This window comes from Natator depressus, chromosome 14 (genome assembly GCF_965152275.1).
Source record: "Natator depressus isolate rNatDep1 chromosome 14, rNatDep2.hap1, whole genome shotgun sequence".
In the NCBI taxonomy this organism is placed as follows: Eukaryota; Metazoa; Chordata; order Testudines; family Cheloniidae; genus Natator; species Natator depressus.
The window spans coordinates 40,986,023-41,005,539 of record NC_134247.1 but is presented as its reverse complement, the minus strand read 5'-3'; the positions used below and the strand labels follow the sequence as shown (position 1 = coordinate 41,005,539).

The following is a 19,517-nucleotide window of genomic DNA, read 5'->3' as shown; positions in this document are numbered from 1 at the left end:
AGGCCCGATTTCAATGTTTTTCTCAAATGGATGTGTCTGCTGAGTTTTTCTTTGGCCTGGAAAAGAAACATGCAGAGCAGATGATTGACCACTTCAAGACATTGTCGGGCCGAGTGCTTTCATATTCTGTGAGGATCAGGAACTTTGCTGTGATTTGCTCTGTGACACACAGAGCCTGCATCTGAGGCCATCTGAGACTCAGCAACTCCTTGAGGATGCTCCTAGGATCTCAGTGTTGGGTGGGGGCAGACTTGAACAGGATCTGACACTCTCAGAATTGACTTCTGCCCTGTGACCAGGGGTGCCCAGGGCAGCTCTCACTGGAAATTCCAAGGTCAGGGCAGGCTGCAAAAAGGAGAGTAGATACTGCCAAGGCTGGTGGGTAACACTGAAGTTAAACCTCCCAACCAGACACAAACTGTGTTTCTGATTCCCCCCCACTGGTTATCAAGAAGCAAAACAAGAAATCACACAGCCCCCTTTATTGCATTCCAGTCTCTGGCTCCCAATCAGCACCAGTAGAGTGAGAAGTTATTTTAAACTCTGCTCACATATATAAAATGTTCTTCTGACCCCAAAGGGTCAGCCACATCACCCGGTCAGAATAGGTTTGGTTCTTACCCAAAATACCATGCTGCCAGCCAATCCTTTAGTATCTAAAACTAAAGGTTTATTATAGAGAAAAAAGAAAGAACAAGAAGAGAGATGTTCAATGGTAAAATAGTCACATACATACAAAGACTTCAAAGTCCAGATATCAAGTTCCTAGCAGTATTGGTGAGTTTACTGGCTTGAAAGTCCCTCTGGAACACACCCACAGCTAGGATGGGTCATTCAGTCCTTTTGTTCAGAGCTTCAGTTTGTAGCAAAGTTCCTCCAGAGGTAAGAAGCAGACAAAATGGAGAAGATGCAGCTGCCTTTTATAGTCTTTTGCCAGGCAGCATGTGCTTCCTTGATTTCAAACACAAGCTGCCAGCACATGGCCTGGAAGCCTTAGAGTTCTGTCCATAGGCCTGCCCCCACATGCCTTGCTGAGTCATTAAGATGTATCTGCCTTCTCTCAATGGGCCATAGAATCATAGAACTGGAAGGGACCTCGAGAAGTCATCACATCCAGTCCCCTGCACTCATGGCAGGACCAAGCACCATTTAGACCATCCCTGACAGGTGTTTGTCTAACCTGCTCTTAAAAATCTCCAGTGATGGAGATTCCACAACCTCCCTGGAAATTGATTCCAGTGCCTAACCACCCTGACAGTTAGGAAGTTTTTCCTAATGTCCAACCTAAACCTTCCTTGCTGCAGTTTAAGCCCATGGCTTCTTGTCCTATCCTCAGAGGTTAAGGAGAACAATTTTTCTCCCTCCTCCTTGTAACAACCTTTTAGGTACTTGAAAACTGTTATCGTGTCCCCTCTCAGTCTTCTCTTTTCCAGATTAAACAAACCCAATTCTTTTAATCTTCCCTCATAGGTCGTGTTTTCCAGACTTTTTTAATAATTTTTGTTGCTCTTCTCTGGACTTTCTCCAACTTGTCCACATCTTTCCTGAAATGTGTTGCCCAAAACTGGACACGATACTCCAGCTGAGGCCTATTCAGAACAGAGTAGAGCAGAAGAACTACTTCTCGTGTCTTGTTTACAACACTCCTGCTAATACGTCCCAGAAGGATGTCTGCTTTTTTTGCAACAGCATTACACTGTTGACTCATATTTAGCTTGTGGTCCACTCTGACCCCTAGATCCCTTTCCGCAGTACTCCTTCCTACGCAGTCATGTGTGCAACTGATTGTTCCTTCCTCAGTGGAGTACTTTGCATTTGCCCTCATTGAATTTCAGGCTATTTATCACATACCGTTTCTCCAGTTTGTCCAGATTGTTTTGAATTATAATCCTATCCTCCGAAGCACTTGCAACCCCTCCCAGGTTGGTATCATCTGCAAACTTTATAAGTGTACTTTATAAGGGTCAGTTGTATAGCTGATAGTCGTCAATGGGCCATCAAGCAGGCTAAGCAGTGCTGATGCCAAACTGTCTGGGGGTGTCACCCAGAAACATAGCACAAGTTTTCTAATACAGACATACATAGATACAGATCCATAACCCAGAATACAAAGGTGATACAAAAACATGTAAATGAGATTATCATATTTGGCAGATTATAACAATTTTGCAGATACCTTACATGCCGTATCTGGCACAACTCATTACAATTGTACAATATTAATATTCATAATACGCTCAAATGTCCCCCAGAATCCATACAGTCACATGCCCTAAATGCTCCAGGGAAGACACCTGGTAATGATGGTTTTCCTGTTGAGTTTTACAAGGCCTTTTGGACCCTTTTTGGGACTGACTTGCTCCAGGCTTTTCAGGAGAGCATCAGGGAGACGATATCACCGCTTAGTTGTTGTCGAGCAATTCTTACCCTTTTGCTTAAAAGAAGGGGTACCCTGGGGAGGGAAAGGATTGGAGATCTGTGTCCCTGCAGTGCTCCAACTATAAACTTTTCTCAAAGGCCTTGGCAAACAGATTGAAAACTGTGACTGGATTTGTTGTGCGCCATGACCAGACCCACTGTATCTTCAATAGGTCCACTTTTAACAAACTTTGCCTATTGTGGGATGTAGTTTTGGCTAAAAAATATTGGATTTGCACATTGGTTGGTTTCCCTTGATCAGGAGACAGCTTTTGATCGATGCCGGGGGTATTCCATGAAATGTTGGACTTTGATCAGATGCAGCATTCAGAAGGTTATTGAAAGTTACCTAGAAACAGAGAAATGCAATTAAGTTGAGTGCTGCAGGGTCGTGTTTTGTTTTGTCAATAATGTATCCTGTTCATAATTTTCCATTTTCTCTGTATCCAGATTGCCTTAAATCATTGTGACTGTGTTACACTCAATACATTTTTTTGGTTATTTTATCCCCTTTTGTTATTTTATCCCCTCTCACCTTGCCTGCGGCCCCCCTGCCCCTGAGCCGGGCCTCCAGCAGGATCCGGGTTTGTCTGGACTGTGACCGGGGGCTGGTGGCATTTATCGATGCTGGTGCCGAGGCCCCGATCTTCACTTTCCCGCTGGGCTCCGTCCCTGGGGAGAGAATCCACCCCTGGCTCTGGGTGGGGCCAGGATCCCGGCTCCGACTGTGTCCCTGAGACACCAGTGGGGGGTATCCCACTGGGGACCCTGAAATCAGACTCTCTAGCCTCAGACACCCACCAGTCTCTCTGACTCTGGAGGATTCCTATCTTCCTACAGATTTCTACCCTGTGGTATCTATGGCCATGTAGGCTCTGTGGAGTCTCTGGACTATCAAGCCATATAGAGCAGGGAGTAATGGGGGTAGAGAAGCCAATCTCATTGCTTCAAGGATTTTGTAGCCTTTTTGTCTCTCTCCGCTATGGTCCGATAGGGCTCTGACCATCCAGGCTCAAACAGTGTCATTGAATAAATTTAGGGTGATTGGAGGGAAAGGAATGAAAAAATGGGCTTCTTTAGTTAGTCATCCAGTCTCTGTGACCCTGGAGGATTCCCATCTGCTCAGTCCCCATCTCCCCATCTCTATGGCCTCTGGATGCTCCACCTGCTCCCTCCCTGCGGCCCCAGGGATGGGAGGGGGGAAGAAGCCCTGGAGCTGCAGGAGGGGGAGAGGGGTCCTGAGGGGCAGAAGTGGGGGCTGGGCAGGGGGTAACACTAACAGCCAGTCTGGGGACAGGCAGATGTGGAGGTGGCAGGGACACCGCATGAATCAATCAGGGGTTGGGGAGAAGCTGGAAGCTCTGCAGCAGCAGGGAACGTTTTGTACAAATCTCTCATTGGGGTCTCCCAGCCAGAGCTCCTGCCAAAGAGGCACAAGTCACTGTCCTGAAGAGCTGGCAAATTTGTAATTGTCACACGGACGGGATGGGCGGGGGAGCAGAGAGACCAAAAACCATTATATAATGTTTTTTTAAAATCATTTTTGGTCAGTCTCATGATATTTTAAAACTCCTGAGGTTGGCAGCACTGGGGGAGGCAGGGACAGGGTGGGTTTAACCAGAGGGAATTAGAAGAAGCAAGAAGAAAAATGTGAATGAAAATAAAACAAGAATAAAAGGAGAGTCCTGGAGGAATGTTGGAAAACAGAAATGAAAAGAGTGATGGGAAAATATCCCTGACAGGGGTTCAGAAGAGGGGAAGGGATAAAATCGGGAAGGTAGGCAATGGAGATGCCAAAGGGGAAGATCTGTGGGAGGGAGGAGAGAAGAGTGGGAGAGACACAGAAAAATAAACAGGGGTGGGAAGTGAGGGCTAGAAAAATGCTGAGAAGAAAAAGGTGGTGCGAAGGAAAAGGGAGAAGGAAAGAAAAGGGAGAAGGAAAGGGAACATGAGTAGGACAGAGAGATTTATGATCTGTTACTGAAAGTGAGACTGTAACTCATTAATTCCCTGTATTAATTCCTGGCCATTGGTGCTATTTTTGTGCCATTAAGGAAACTGTTCTAGGAGCTGGGGATCTCCTTGCCATACGCTGTCATTATTAAAGCTCCTTCTCTGCTCCTTTTACTTCCCTGTTACTTACTGTATATAAAAGATTAAAAACAGTTTGTTTTGTCTTGTTCCACTTTGCAGCTTTTGGGGGCAGTCCTGGTAGGGTGACCAGACAGCAGGTGTGAAAAATGGGGATGGGGGTAATAGGAGCCTATATGAGAGAGACCCCAAAAATCAGGACTGTCCCTATAAAATCGGGACATCTGGTCACCCTAAGTCCTGGGATTTGCTTCCTGACTTGGTTTTGTCCCCCTAGTCTCCACCTGGAATATCGTGGCTCTAGGAGGAGAGTTTGGGTTTTACTGGGATGTCACTCTCCAGCATGGGCTCTCTCTCTGTCCTGTACACCCCCATGTCAATTAGGAATTGCTCAGCTGTGCTCTGCAGAGAGGAGACTGATTGCACAGGGGACAATCCATGCAGGGACTCAGGTGTTACAATGCTGAGATCACAGGGCCTAGTTTTTAGGCAGGTAAAAAATGACAGGAACAGCTCTGTGACCGGCAAAGCTGAGTTAGGGGCCTAAATTCCCTGTACAGTGTACAATTCATGGGCATCACAGGCAGCTTACAGTGCGATTCACAAAAGCCAACCCAATAGGCAGAGACCAGATGGGAACCTAGCATAGAGTCATAGACATTCCCCTTGGGTACTCCGGTCTATTCTTTCACCTGGGCAGGCCTGTCTTTGTGATAGATGGTCTCTTACACCAAAAATCACCCCAATATTCAGGTTATGCCCAGTCCCAAAGGACCAGTCACTTATCCCAGCTCAGTCGTGTGATGCTGTATAAAATATGGGAGACACTTTATGGTATTCTTAACACCAATAGTATAAAATTGCAAGGAATCCGACCAGATATGCTGTGTGAGGTATCTGCGAAAAAGTTATAATTTGCCAAGTAGGATAATCTTGTTTATAAATTTGCATCACCTTTGTATTGGGAGTTATAGATATGTAGGATATATCTGTATTTCCCAACTTGTGCTGTGTTTCCAGGTAACACCCTTGGACAGACTGGCGTCAGCACTGCCTAGCCTGTTGATGGTCCATCAAGGGACATTGGCTGTACAATAAACCCATTGAAAGACCAGGGACTACGCCTGATAAATTAGCGAGCCATTTAGGGTCATGTACTGTGAAGCTTGTGTTTGGGACAAAGGAAGTACAAGCCTCATGGCAAAAGAATTTTATTAAGATGATATTAAAATAAAAAAAAAAACAGTACAGAGTTTAAGCATAGAAGTTTCTGGTTATCAGGGAATAATGTACAGATTATCAAGGGGTGTGAAGTTCAGTTTAGGATCGAATGGAGTAAGGAGTACATAATCTGCAGTATCCCCAATTGGGGTAAAAGGTTAACGGGTCAAAGTACAGACATTGAGATTTGAGGGTATGTTGTTCATATAATGGCTATGTTCAGGTGTGGAATATAATGATGGATTTACCCTCATTTGTTGAGATTTAATGTTCAGTGAGTTTATGGCACAACTGCATCATTGTTACACTAATAAAATAAGACCAACAGGATCCTGTAAAAGGGACAAGGCAAAATGCCACATTTATTGTAAATATAATAAAAAATATATAGAAAACACACATTACTATGTCACTACTTATTCCTTACTTATCTATATATACATTCATACAAGTTCTGCATAGCGGTTATAGTTACCAGCCTAGAAGTTACCGTGACAGAGCATTGGCCAGGTAGCCTGTACATGAGAGTGGAGCCGAGTCCGTGTCAGATAAGCATCCGATGCTCCTGGAGGGTGGTGGCAGAACCGGAGACTCAAAGTTCTCAGTTCTTAGAGTCCATTTTTATAGGAATTTATTCCTATGCCAGTCCATGGAAATTGCTTTGTCGTACTGTTAGTCATGACAGCTCCAGCATGGCTGTCAGGTGCTCATCAGCTTTCTTCATCCTTTGAATCAGTCGGGTAGATTCCCGTTTGCCCTCCGGGGGTTCTCTGGTTGTTTCCACCTGGCGCCTTCTTTGGCCGATTGACACCGAATTCCTAGGCTGGCACTTCCCTGATTATTCAAAACCAATCATTCATTCACATACATTCTTTACTTTTAATAAAAACACATTGATCATTTCACTGAGTATTGTTATTTATTTGAGACTCCCTGTCTTTTAACATTCCTGATACAAACTATAGAGGGTGGGAGTCTCTATGTGATATTTCTATGAGCGTCGCGCCAATTAACGGCTTTCCATGGTTGTTGTTACAAAAAGTGTCAATCTCCATTATAAAGTATCAGTTTACAAAGTAGAGTCAATTGAGCAGAAGCAATTGAGAAAGTAAAGTCAATTGAGTAGTTTATGTTCATAAGCGTCATCTCAATTACAAGCAAGGGAAAGTATCAACTTAGAGAGAGTAGAGTCAATTGAGCGGTTTAGGTTTGCAAGCATCAATCTTAATCACAAAGTATCGCTTAGAGTTAATTAATGGCTCCCGAGGTACCTAGAGTCAATTGACGGTTTGCAAGCTTTAACACAGACTCCATCAGCAGCTATGGAGAGCCGCAAAGTAATATTGCAGAATTACAATTATTTCAAAGAGGAGAATTACAATTATGATAACAATTATTCCAAATAGGGGAATTACAAATCTTAAAACTATGCCTACATCATCTCCATTTTGTCTTCATTCCTGCTTCTTATCTCTGGAGCAACTTTGCTTCAAACCAAGTTCTGAACAAAGGACTGAACGACCCATTTAAGCTGTGCATGTGGTCCAGAGGGACTTTCAAGCCAGAAAACTCACCAATACTTCTAAGAACGTGATATATGGATGTAAACAGGGTCCATGCTGCCCCCCTGGGTATTCTGCCCCTTGGCCCCCCTCTTCACTGAGTCAGGGATATTTCAATCCGATGCAACACCCATACTCTTTATTCTTGATAGGTTTCCCACCGCCAGTTCCCACCTATACACAGGCTTCACAGCTACTTTTCCTACAGGCCTGGCCAGTAACAGCCACAGCCACGGCCCCTCTTCTCTGGCTTCCTCCCAGCCTTTATAGCTCCAGGCTAATGAGGAGGGCAGGTGTTGCCAGTTACCCAAGCCCCAATCCATTCCCCTTGACTGGGGCTGGAGTGGCAGAAGCTGATGAAGGGGTTCCCAACCAGCACCCTGCCCCAATGGACTTTGAAGTATTTGGGTGCTTAACTAGTCTCTTCTTGTTTTTTCTTTTTCTTTTTAGTTTTAGACACTAAAAGATTGACTGGCAGTGAGGTATTATGGGTGAGATCCAAACTCATATTGAACTGGTAATGTGGCTGGCTCTTTGGGGTCAGAAGAACATTAATAAGTTCTCTCTGTACTAGACCTTGCGGCTGATTGGGAGCCAGGGAACTGGAATGCAATAAAGAGGCTGTATGATTCCTTTTTTGTTGCTTTGTGATAATCAGTGTGGGGGATCAGAAGCATAGTTTGTGACTCTTGGGGAGTTGAACTTCAATGTTACACACTAGTCCTGTGAGTATTTACTCTCCTTTTTGCAGCCTGTCCTGACCATGGTATTTCCAGTGTGGGCTACCCCAGGCATCCCAGGTCACAAGTTGTACCTGAGGTCTCGCACCAAAGACAACACTTGTAGCCAATCCTATAGTAAATGATCTGAGGATTTATGAACTAAGAAAAGAAATTTGAGCATTTTTTACAAGGTTAAAGCAGGTAAACATGAGCGCACAAATGCGTCTAACAGAAGCTGCTGTAATATGCAAGCTCCATATGTCCTTTAGGGCTAACCCAGGCCAAGCCCTGGGGAACTCTTGCTTATGCTTAGAAATGACTCAAAGACTCTAAGGCCAAAAGTGACCATCATGATCATCCAGTCTGATCAGGAATCTCTCTCTCTCTCTCTCTCTCTCTCTAAGGATGGGACAAAATCAGACTTCTAAAGGAAACACAGTTTCAATTTTAATGCAATGGTTGTTCTAACTCCGTAATATGAAAGAGATCACTTAATAATGTATTTATTCCTTTTTTATTTACTGTGTCCTCTTTAATGCTTGACTTTAATGATTTCATGTTAATTGGTGTTATGCTCACTATGATACTTTTCTTTCCTCCTCCTTCCTATTGTCTAGATCAAGTGACAGTGAAGAAGATGAAGATTCTCTTATTCTGCCACAGCTCCCGAGCCAGCTCCCCTCTCCCTGGTTTTATTGTTTTCTTCCTTACTTGTTATGTTCACAAGATGGAATCAGGTAGGAATCCGTCCTGTGTCTGCTGTTTCTTAGAGGATTTATTTAAGCCCCTGAAGTGTCTTAACAACATGCTTCACTCAAAGTCAGTGGAACTACTCACAATGTGTAAATTTAAACACACAGCAAGATCAGTGTAAGTGGGGAAATGGTCCCGCTATTGTGGGGAACTTTCCTGGCTTCTACACGCCCCCGGTGAAATTGGCTAGCGAAAGGATCTGAGTCCTCGCTCCCACTCCCTTCACCCACAGGCCTGCCTGACCTCGAGGGCTCCACTTCCACTCTCCTGTCTGGCAGAGTCCTCATAACCCCAACAAAGTAAGGCCCAGGATTCTGGGGGAGGGGCTCGACCCCCAACCTTTTTGTGGTCACTTAGGGCAGGGGTGAGGGTGTCCCTACTCTGGGGGGCTCTCTCTGCACTGCACTTCCCTGACCCACTGATCATTACATACAGTTTAAAGCAAATACAATTTGTTAGACAGCAATCAGTTTTAAAAACATAAGGAAAAATGGGAAAGGTTAAAGGAAAGCACATAACCCTGCTCTGTGGCAGGGAACATCACAACCAGCCGTCTCTGGAATGGAAGGAACGTTCACAATCTGTTCCTCACACGTCCCAGACCCCCTTCTCAGGCCCTGGCTGTGCTGCAGGGATGCTGCGAGTTGGACACTGGCTCTGGCAGCAGCCACACACCTTCAGGCTGTAGGTGGCAGGACCCTTCTTCCCAGCATCAGCCCACCCCCATTGGGGTTATGACCCCCCTCCCAGTCTGGCCTGCAGGGACCCTTGACTGATGGGGTCTCCCTGGGTGGGCCCTCTGCCCAGGGTCCCCTCTTCCCCTGCTGGCCCTAGCTGCTCACTGCACCCGACTCCAGACTACATGAGCCCCCAGCTTCATTCTCCTCTGTGCTGTTGCTGCTCTGCCTCCAACCCCCTGGGCTGCTTCTCTGGATTCTCTGGCTCTGGTTGCTGAAGCTCTCCTCCCAGGACAGGTCTGCTCTGAGGACTGCTTCTGTGACTCTGCCCCCAGCACTGACCTGCTCCCTGGGCTGGTTCCCTGGCTCCCCAGGTCAGCTTGGGCCCCTGCTCTCTCCTTAGCTCAGCCCCACTCTGTCTGTCCCAGGCGATTCCAGCTCACACGGAGGATGGGACCCCCTTGGCCACCTGACTCCCTCCTTAGCCTGCCCACCCTGTCAATCAGGCTGACCTGGAACATTGGCCTTTCCCCATTGCTCCTGGGGACTGTCAGTGTCAGGGTCCTGATTTCCCATCGACCCTTCCCTTCCTTTGGATACTGGGAGCTAGCCAACCAAAAACCCTCACTGAGTTTTCGTAAGGGGCCAACAATCCTCTTACATTCCCCCTTGCTAAAATTCTGCCACTACAGCCACAATATTCACACCGGTACATCCAGGCCCCATATTTGCAACGTACTGTATACCAGCATCGTGTCGTATAAAAAATTAACAAAAGAACATTCAACATATTTAACATTCTATGTCTACTTCTTCCTACTATACAGGATAATTTTCATTAAAACACTACATAGAACCAATAACAGAATTATCTCTAAATTTAACAGGCAGTACACCCTTAGTAGTTCTCTGGGACCTTCTTCAGACTGATGGTTCATTACCCACAATTTCTATTTCTCTGTCTCCTGGTAACACCAGGTCAATTTGAGGGATCTGGCCATTCTCGTTAGGGTTTGGGTTTGCCCACTCTGTTCCCCGCAATATTCAGTTTGTGGGACTAGAACCATCCCCCAACTGATTTCGGTCTCCTCAGGGCACACTGATCTATGCCTCCTGTGCTCCCCGACTGGACTAAGAAGACGAAGTTCTAACTGGTCCTTATGCACTACGCTTTCAGGACCTCCTCATTCAGGCCGGATGGCGTAAACTGGCAGCTCAGGATTGTTCTGAGCGACTACAATGTGGGGATTCGACTCCCACGTCTGTATTTTATTAAGCCCTCGGTATCTATGGTTATGAACTGGTGCACAGTCACCAGGTCTGAAGAAAGCCCCATTGTACTTGTGATCATAAGTCCTTTTCCTACTTTGGGCTGTGTCTTTAGTTGTACTGAGAGCAGCTTCGCCAGCTGTCTTTGGGCTGTCATGGACACCTTTGACCCAGTCATGGAAACTGGTCACCTCAGCCTTAGAAAAGAGTTCTTGATGCTTCTCTGGCAACGCCCTTAAGTTAGCCACTTGTGCAGGAGCCAGCCCCTTGAACGCTGCTTGAACTGGAACTGGCAGTCTCCCACCACATCTTTCCTGAGGAAGGGTAACTTGTTCTCCCTTCTCCCTCCTTGTCACCTGCAGCTCATTTCCATTCTCCTCAAATGTTGCCTTCACCTGAGGGATCACCTCCTCGGGCTGGTGTACCTCTGCTGTTCCGTTCCGAGGATTCAACTCCATAGCCTTCCTACTTGAGTTTAGAAGACTCGCGGGTACTCTTCCTTTGATGGCACTAGTCAGAACATTAGCTGACTGGACTCCATGAGGTAGGCATGACCCAGATGTAGGCTCTACCAACACTCGATATTTGTTGAACCCAGCAGCATTCATCAAGGATCTTCCATCTCCAAGGAGGGAATAGTGGTCTTCCGTTTTCTGCCCACTTTAACATTTCCAATCTGCATTGTGGGGATCAGGGAACGACTCTGCCTCTCCACTCGAGCCAGTACTCTACTCAGCACAGCATTCTTCGTAGAGTGCTCATGACGGTTCATCCTCCTGGTTCCTTCTCCTGGCAAGAGCATCTCCTTCAGCTCACTAATGTTCATTCCTAGAATCCCTGGGTCTCCTTCTTCCATATGGCTCTCTTCAGAGGCTTTGTCTTTCAGGATGAAGATGCATTTCCCTAGCAGTGACTGGCCCATGTACTCTATGTCTGCTTCGAGGCACCCCACCACTGGGATTGCCACTCCATTAACTGCTGTTAGACGTACAAACCGTGTGCTGTGCATGGTCAGCTCTTTGTCCTTCAACTATTTTTGAAAATGCGACTCAGTAATGATGGTGACTTCTGAGCCAGTATCTAACAAATATCTGGTCTTCACTCCTGCTATACGTACTTCAGCAGTTAGACAGTCTCCCAATACTCGCTTAAAGAAGTCGCTAGATATGCCGGCACTGCCCACATTCCCCTCAACACTGCATGCAGAGTGATTTTCCACCAAGGACAGGCCTAGGAATCCTTCTGCCACTGCTTGGCCTTCTACTGTAGATGGACCACTCACTCCTGGTGCCACATTGGTTTCGAGTGCTTGGGTCTGCTCTCCTTCTCAGTGGACATTCTTGGCTAGTATGCGCTGGCCTTTCACAAGTGTAACAGGTGTACCTTCCCAGCTCGTCCTTCCGTGGGGATCTTCGGGATCCCGATGTCCTTGGATACTTTGGCATACTAATGGAATTTTTTTCTTTCATCGACTCGGTCATCACTTGTAGCATCTCCTCCTGTTGGACTGCTAGTTTTTGGACACCTTCACTTAAACTTCCCAATGTTAATTGTGTTTTGGGGCAGGACCTTTTCCCCATTAGTTGCATTCACTTCTTGTACAGGGGTTTGGCATGAGTTCATGGAACTTCTTACCGGGCTCTTCCTTAAACCTCCTTTTCATTTCACGGTGGAGGGAATCATCCCGGAGCCCCAGCACCAACTGCTCCTTCAGGATCAACTTGTCAAGGTTCTTGCCACTCCACTTTGCTCATTCTCTCCTGGAGATCATATGCGTATGCCCAGACAGTTTCACCAGGCTCCTGCTTTCGCTCAAAGAACTCCTTTAGTCGGGTTCCAACAGTATCTGAGTGTGATGTGGGTATGGAATATGGGTGACCATTTAAAATATCATTGACACCAATATTACAAAATCACAATAAATCATATACAAGATATGCCATGTAAGGCATCAGTTGCAATGGTATGATTTGCTAAATATGATCATCATGTTTACAGGTGTGTATCATCTTTGTATCATAAGCTATAGAGATGTGTGGTATATTTGTGTCTCAAAATTGTGCTGTGCATCTGGGTGACACTCCCAGGCAGACCGGCATCAGCACTATCCAGCCTGCTTGATGGCCCATCAAGGGCAATAAGCTGTACAATGAACCTTGGGAGAAGCCAGGGGCTCTGCCTATGAGTCAGCAGGACATGTAGGGACATGCCTGTGGACAGGGGACTCCAAATACCTTTCCATGCCCATGTGTTGGGAGCTTGTGTTTTGGGACAATGGATGTACAAGCCACATGGCAAAGGATATAAAAAGGCAGCTATATCTTCTCCGTTTTGTCTTCAATCCTGATTCTCACCTCTGGAGTAAATTCTCTATAAACTGGTACTTTGAACAAAGGACTGATATACCCATCCAAGGTGTGGATGTGTTCCAGAGGGACTTTACAAGCTAGCAAACTCACCAGTGCTGCTAAAAACCTTATATGTGGACTCTGAAGTATGTATGTATGTATCTGATTGCTTTGACCATTTAACAACTCTCTTCTCTTTCGTTCCTTTTCTTTTGTTTTAGTTTTAGATACTAAAGGATTGGCTGGCAGCGAGGTATTTTGGATAAGATTCAAACTAGTATTGATCTTGTAATGTGGCTGGTCCTTTGGGGAATTAAAAGAACATTTTGTAAAGTGAATTGAGTTTTCAGTAATGTCTCACTGTGCTGAATCTATTCGCTGATTGGGAGACAGAGATTGGAATGCAGTAAAGGGGGCTGTGTGATTTCTTTTCTTGATATCCAGTGTGGGGGATCAGGAGCACAGTTTGTGACTGGTTGGTGAATCTAACTATAGTGTAAACTACCGGTTGTGGGAGAAACTTCCCTCCTTTTTGCAGCCTTCCCTGACCTTGGCATTTCCACTGTGGGCTGCCCTATGCACCTTGGGTCACGCTGTGCATCCTACTTCACATGCTTGCATCCTCTGTGACCCAATCCTGTCTCAAACACCAAGGCCACCTGGCCTGAAGCAGAAGTGATTTGGCTCAGTGAGGCCAAGGCACATGTGTCCCAGAGTTGAAGACCCTTGACTGAAAATGTCCTGGCAGTGACCCTGTCTCAGTGACACCTATACGTGAGCTGGCCTGTCACTTATTAATGTAACTCTTCCCCGCTCCCTTTTCAGTTGTTTCTTATTGTGCCAAATTTTCAATGTTCAGGCTGGAAATTTGCATACCAGGTGTCTGCCCCAGGCTAAATTTTTGGAAAGTTTGAACCTATTGAATGAGTCATAAATATATTTTATTTTCTCTCTGAGGTTGTTCTCTTTTTGCTTTGGTGTATTTCACAGCCCAGTTCAGAGTGGTGGGTCCTGCTCACCCTGTCACTGCCATTGTGGGTGAGGCCATTGTGTTACCCTGTCACCTGTCCCCCAGGATGAGCGCAGTGAACATGGAGGTGAGATGGTTCCGATCTGAGTTCACTTCAGTTGTGCACCTGTATCATGATGGGAAGGATCAGTATGGAGAGCAGATGCCAGACTATCATGGAAGGACGGAGCTTTTGAAAACTGGCATCCTAGATGGGAATGTTTCCTTGCAGATTCTTAATATCAGACGCTCAGATGAAGGACAATACCACTGTTTTGTTGAAGATGGTTCTTTTGATGAAGAAGCCCTATTGGAACTGAAGGTAGCAGGTCAGCAGCTCTTGTCTGTATTATCTCAGCCTGGGCTGCAGTTTTTGTTCTTTTCTACTGCAACGACTGTGACGAGCAACTTGTGAATTATTTTAGCGTAACACAGCGTGACTAGATTTCAGCACATGACCACATTCAGATACTTTGGCAAATATGCTGAAAACTTTCCCAATGTTTTATTAAAGACATTTTCAGAATGGTCAAGAGACTTCCTTGCCCAAAAGATGTTCTTGACTAACTCCAAAAGGAGGGAGAGAAAGGAGGGAAAAGACTTCTGGACAAATATGGGCCTGGTTTACGCGAGAAAAGTAGGTCAGCTGAACTAGGTCACTCAGGGGTGTGAAAAACACACGCCCCATGAGCGACAAAACTAAGCTGACCTAAGTCGCCATGCAGGCAGGGCTGGGTCAACAGAAGAATTCTTCTGTCAACCTAGCTCCTGCCTCTCAGAGAGGGGTATTACCTGGGACACCAGGAGAAGTCCTCCGTTGGTGTAAGTAGTGTCTACACTGAAGCACCACAGCGGTGAAGCTGCGCTGCTGGAGCCTGTCACGTGTGGACGGCCCCTGGTCTTCCAATTCCTCTGCCGTCATTCTGAGGCATGGCTAAGGTGGGACTGCCAGGTGTACAGGGGCCTTCTGACGTGGTCACTAGTGGTGGTTATTTAGGGGTGTAGTCAAAATCAGTTGCAGCTTTCTTATTGGCTGAGGCCACAGAAAGGTGGGGGAGGGACAAGTTATGTATTTACTGCTAGCAGATGAGGCCGAGCGTTTGTCCCCTGCTGCTCTGACACAGGAACCATGGAGCCAGTTAGATTGAGTGATTGATTGATTTAAAAAGAGAACAAACAAAATGTTTATCCAATATGCTAAAATCTGGCTTTTTGAAAAATTCATAACCCACTAGGTATTTAAACGAAGTGTCCAGATTTCCAAAGGTGTTCATTGTTCCACTGCTCTTGGGTGGAGAGGACAATATCTCTCCTTATTCAGTAAAATTATTTTAAATATTTGTTCACATGTTTTCCTGTGTCCATGCGTATTGGGAATTCAGAAATTCCAGTGTTCATTTATCCCTTCTACATGAGCAAGTGATCTCGAGTGGGAGTAATGGATCCACAATCTATCACTCATCCTTTTTTAGCTGTTAAGTTACCCCATTGATTTTTCACACATTTATGTAATTTTCCTCTAGGTTTGGGCTCCAATCCTCTCATCTCTGTGGAGAGTCACCAGGATGGAGGGATCCGGATGGTTTGTCAATCGGCTGGTTGGTATCCAGAGCCCAAGGTTCTATGGCGAGTTCTCAGTGGGAAAGAATTACCATCACTCTCTGAAGCAAAATCCCTCAGGGATAGTGGCCTGTTTGAAACAGAAAATTCTATTATTATAAAAGAACGTTCAAACCAGAACCTGTCCTGTTTGATCAGGAACACCGTTCTCAATCAAGAAAAGGAATCAACAGTTTATATAGCAGGTCAGTTACCAGCTAAACCCACACACTGAAATTACCTCCATCAGAAACAAAGCAAAACATAGGAAACAAAGAACGATTGCCGAATTTTGCCCTTTCAGAGTTATCAGAGTGTTGGGTTTCATGTAAATTTAATCTTAACTCTGATACTCCTGAAACTCTTACTTTAAAAAAAAAAAAAAAGAGAGAGAGAGATTGATTTTGAGAAGAAATATTCACCAAACCTTGAAAGAGTTTGTTCCTAAAAACTTAACTTCCCCTCAGTGATTTTTTTGAATGTAGCAGTTTTTATACTATGGTTTGTTTGCTACCTTTTCTATAAGTGAAATGTCACCAAATGATGTGGGCTTGTTTCTGTTGACATTCAGTGGGACTTGTGCTCATAACTCACTTTGCCTTTGTCTACACACACAAGCTGCCCTGATTATCTCCTGAGTTATTGATGAAACCCCTTGTTTGAATGCTCTTAGTTTGACTGTCCTATATATTTAGCGTAAGTCAGTTCCTTACTGATTTATACTAAATGGATAAAGGACACTATTAAGCTGATTGACAAAACCTTAAATTGTCAATCAGTTTAGTTAAATTGGGGCAATCCTCTTACATGGTCAGCTGTGGAACCAATGTAAGAATGACTCAATGAGTTATACCAATTTCACTAAACCAGTGCACAAACCCTGTGTGGAGAAGGCCTTAGGCATGTCTGAAATGCCCACCCTGGCTAAATGATGTAAATGCTGTAGACACAAGAACAGCAAAAGAAGACAAATCAATTTGTAGCGCTTAATGTTTGGATTAATTGCAATTATGATTTGTCGAAATAATTGGAGAAATCATTAGTGACTCACCAAAATATTCTAATGACTTCTGCAATTTCTGAATGTTGCTGAACAGTGAGGACCAAATTATTTGCTGGCATAACTCCACTGAAGTCAATGTGGTTTTGTGAGCAGAGAATTTGCCCCTGAACTCAATAAAGCTCTGAATAGCATGAATCAAACCAGGCCTGTTCATTCACTGGTTAATCAGTGCTAAAGCTGTGTTGGTTGGAGTAATTTTTAAAATCAGGTTTTGGTCTTTTGTGCAGCATGGGGGGTCATGTTTTCACTCTTACTTCACCTACGTCCTGCTGGGGACTATTTATGTATTTACATGCAATAGAAAAAAATTAGTTTTGTCCCTGCTTCCAAACTAATACAAATCCTGGGGGTTTATTTTTCAGATTCCTTTTTCCCGAGGGTGAATCCATGGATGGTGGCTCTGAGTGTGATCCTGCTGGTTTTGTTTGGTTTCATTGGCCTCACTGTTTATCTATTTAAAATAAAAGGTAAACGTCACAGGAGAAAATTTAGTGAAATTAACAAGAAATTTTCTTCTAATAAATGAAAAAAGGGAAGAATGAAATTTTACACTGGGCCAAGCAGGAGAAGCACAGACCTGTCCTGTGCTCCCCGCAGAAGCACAGGGAAGGAAACGTTACTAAGGATCCCATTTGGTCCTGGAGGCAGTGATCTGCATCGGCCCTTTACAGTTCCAGAATATTTCTCCCCCAGAACTGCCTCAGTTAAGCTGAATGGAGCGCTTGGGGAAGGGGGGGAGATTGATCCCAAACCTTCTTCACTCCTCACTTTTTTCTGCTCACTTTTTCCCACCCAGCTGTGCAGTTATTCCCTCCTCAGTCCCCATGGACTTTGGGAATTAGTTAATGTATTTTTCCCTCTTCTGATAAGTAAATATTTTGGACAGAGTTGGGTCCCCATAAAGATTGTGTGTTGTTTTATTTTGGGAGCAGTTGTCTGTGATTTCATTTACTGTTAAAAAGAAATTGGAATGAGGCAAAGCCTGGCAAATCTCATCCCAATAGATAATATTAAAAAATATACACAGTGGAAAAGAGGGGTCTGAATAGACATGAGCTCTGAGCCTTAACCTGAGTTCTGACTATGGTGAGAAACAAGAAGTCAGAGATGGAGAAGGGAAACCTTTTTCTCCTGGTGTTGAGAACATGAAACCCCTGAAAGGCTCATGAATTGTATAATCACCGTGCAACTTTCACGAAATGCAGAGAACTGTATAACCAAGGGAAGAATGCTCCTAATAAGAATTTATATTTATTTCTGTTTATTTTTAATGGAACGGGATGTAGAAATCTGTAAAAGTTGTGCTCTTTCCTCCAACAAGTAAAACTTCTGTACAAATTTGACTCCTTATAAGGGTATTTCTTTGTTTTTCTGTGAATTTTTGGGGTGGAGTTTTTTAACCAGAAAAAGATGAAAACCCAGATACTGCATCACTAACATCAGTTAGATCTTTGCCATTGACTTCAATGAGTGGACGATTAAGCACTGAATGCACAAGTCATATCGTTAAAAAAATAATGCTGATAATTTGAGGGCCAGAAATTCCAGTCTGCACCCCCAGAGCTCCCAGCACAGCCAATGGGAATGTGAGAGATAATACAAGGAAGCATGATTGGGCTCTAATGGATAGATTTTTTTAAGGTACACGGTGAGCTAACTCTCACTGAAATCAGTCGGAGTTAGGCTCCTCAATGCCTTGAAAAATCAGACCCTAATTCCATAAGGAATTCAAACCTTTCAGAATTGTAAATCCTTGAAAATAGTCACTTACTGTTGGACACTTTACTATAGTGTGGCCACATGGTTAGTAAAACATGAATGAAATGTTCGGTATTTAGGGGCCAGGCGTTCATATCATGAAAACACTCCTTCAAATCTCCATTAACTGGAAATTTTCTTAAATAACTTGTATTTCCATCTGTTTGCTTTATTTCATTTCTTTAGGGAAACATCTTGGAGAAATCAGTAAGTTCCATTTTTCTCCACATAGAACCTTTTCCATTAAGTTGTTTGCTGTTTTATTATTTATGATGATCATTATTAAAGAGAGATCAATTTGAGTATCACATGAAATATCAGGGATAATGTATTGATAATTATTCAGTATGTGGGGAAGAGAAAATCAGAAAGAAAATGTTCTTTGAAATGTATCTTCTCTGAGGGTGAAATCCACATGGTGCTGGAAGCACCATGACATGGGGGACCAGGAGGACTCTGTGCCCTCAAATGTCCTCTTGCCTCATCGGACAAGTAAATAATTTGGTCCAATGTGGATCTTGTGTGTAATTATATTGGAGGAGGAGTTGTTCATTTTTTCATTTAATGTTAAAAGGAAATTGGGATAAGATTTAAGCCTGATCAATTTCACCCAACTGGTAATATGAAAAGTGAGACACGATGTTCAACTTTCACAAAACTCAGACAACTGTGTATATCCATGAGAAAAATGCTCCTAATAATAATTTATATTTATTTCTGGGTTTTGGGGTTTTTTTTAGGGAAACGTGATACAAAAATAAGTAAGTGTTGTGTCCTTTTCTCCAGCAAGGAAAACTTGGTACAAATTTGTCCCCTTGTATTTTATTTTTTAAATGAGAAAAACATGAATGCCCTGATGCTGCACCACTAACATCAGTTAGAGCTGTGCCTTTGATTTCAACGAGTGTAGGATCCAACACTAAATGCACAAGTCACATCACTAAAAGAATAATGTTGATAATTTTAGGGCCCAGTGTTACATTCCGTGCACACCTAAAGCTCCCAGCAAAGTGAATGGGAACATGTA

General features: G+C 44.2%; 2 protein-coding genes across 2 annotated transcripts in view; one reads left to right on the top strand and one right to left on the bottom strand.

The window, feature by feature from the left end:
• Window positions 1–19,517, bottom strand: part of LOC141998490 (zinc finger protein RFP-like) — a 208,131-nt gene that overhangs the window by 164,707 nt on the left and 23,907 nt on the right. The window lies entirely within an intron of this gene.
• Window positions 1–19,517, top strand: part of LOC141998461 (butyrophilin subfamily 1 member A1-like) — a 33,874-nt gene that overhangs the window by 5,495 nt on the left and 8,862 nt on the right. Inside the window, exons 2-7 of the mRNA XM_074971312.1 lie at window positions 8,632–8,751; window positions 14,052–14,399; window positions 15,594–15,875; window positions 17,095–17,199; window positions 18,677–18,697; window positions 19,231–19,251. Of these exons, the coding sequence (XP_074827413.1) occupies window positions 8,652–8,751; window positions 14,052–14,399; window positions 15,594–15,875; window positions 17,095–17,199; window positions 18,677–18,697; window positions 19,231–19,251 (877 nt within the window). The 5' untranslated portion in view covers window positions 8,632–8,651. The remainder of the gene's footprint in view (window positions 1–8,631; window positions 8,752–14,051; window positions 14,400–15,593; window positions 15,876–17,094; window positions 17,200–18,676; window positions 18,698–19,230; window positions 19,252–19,517) is intronic.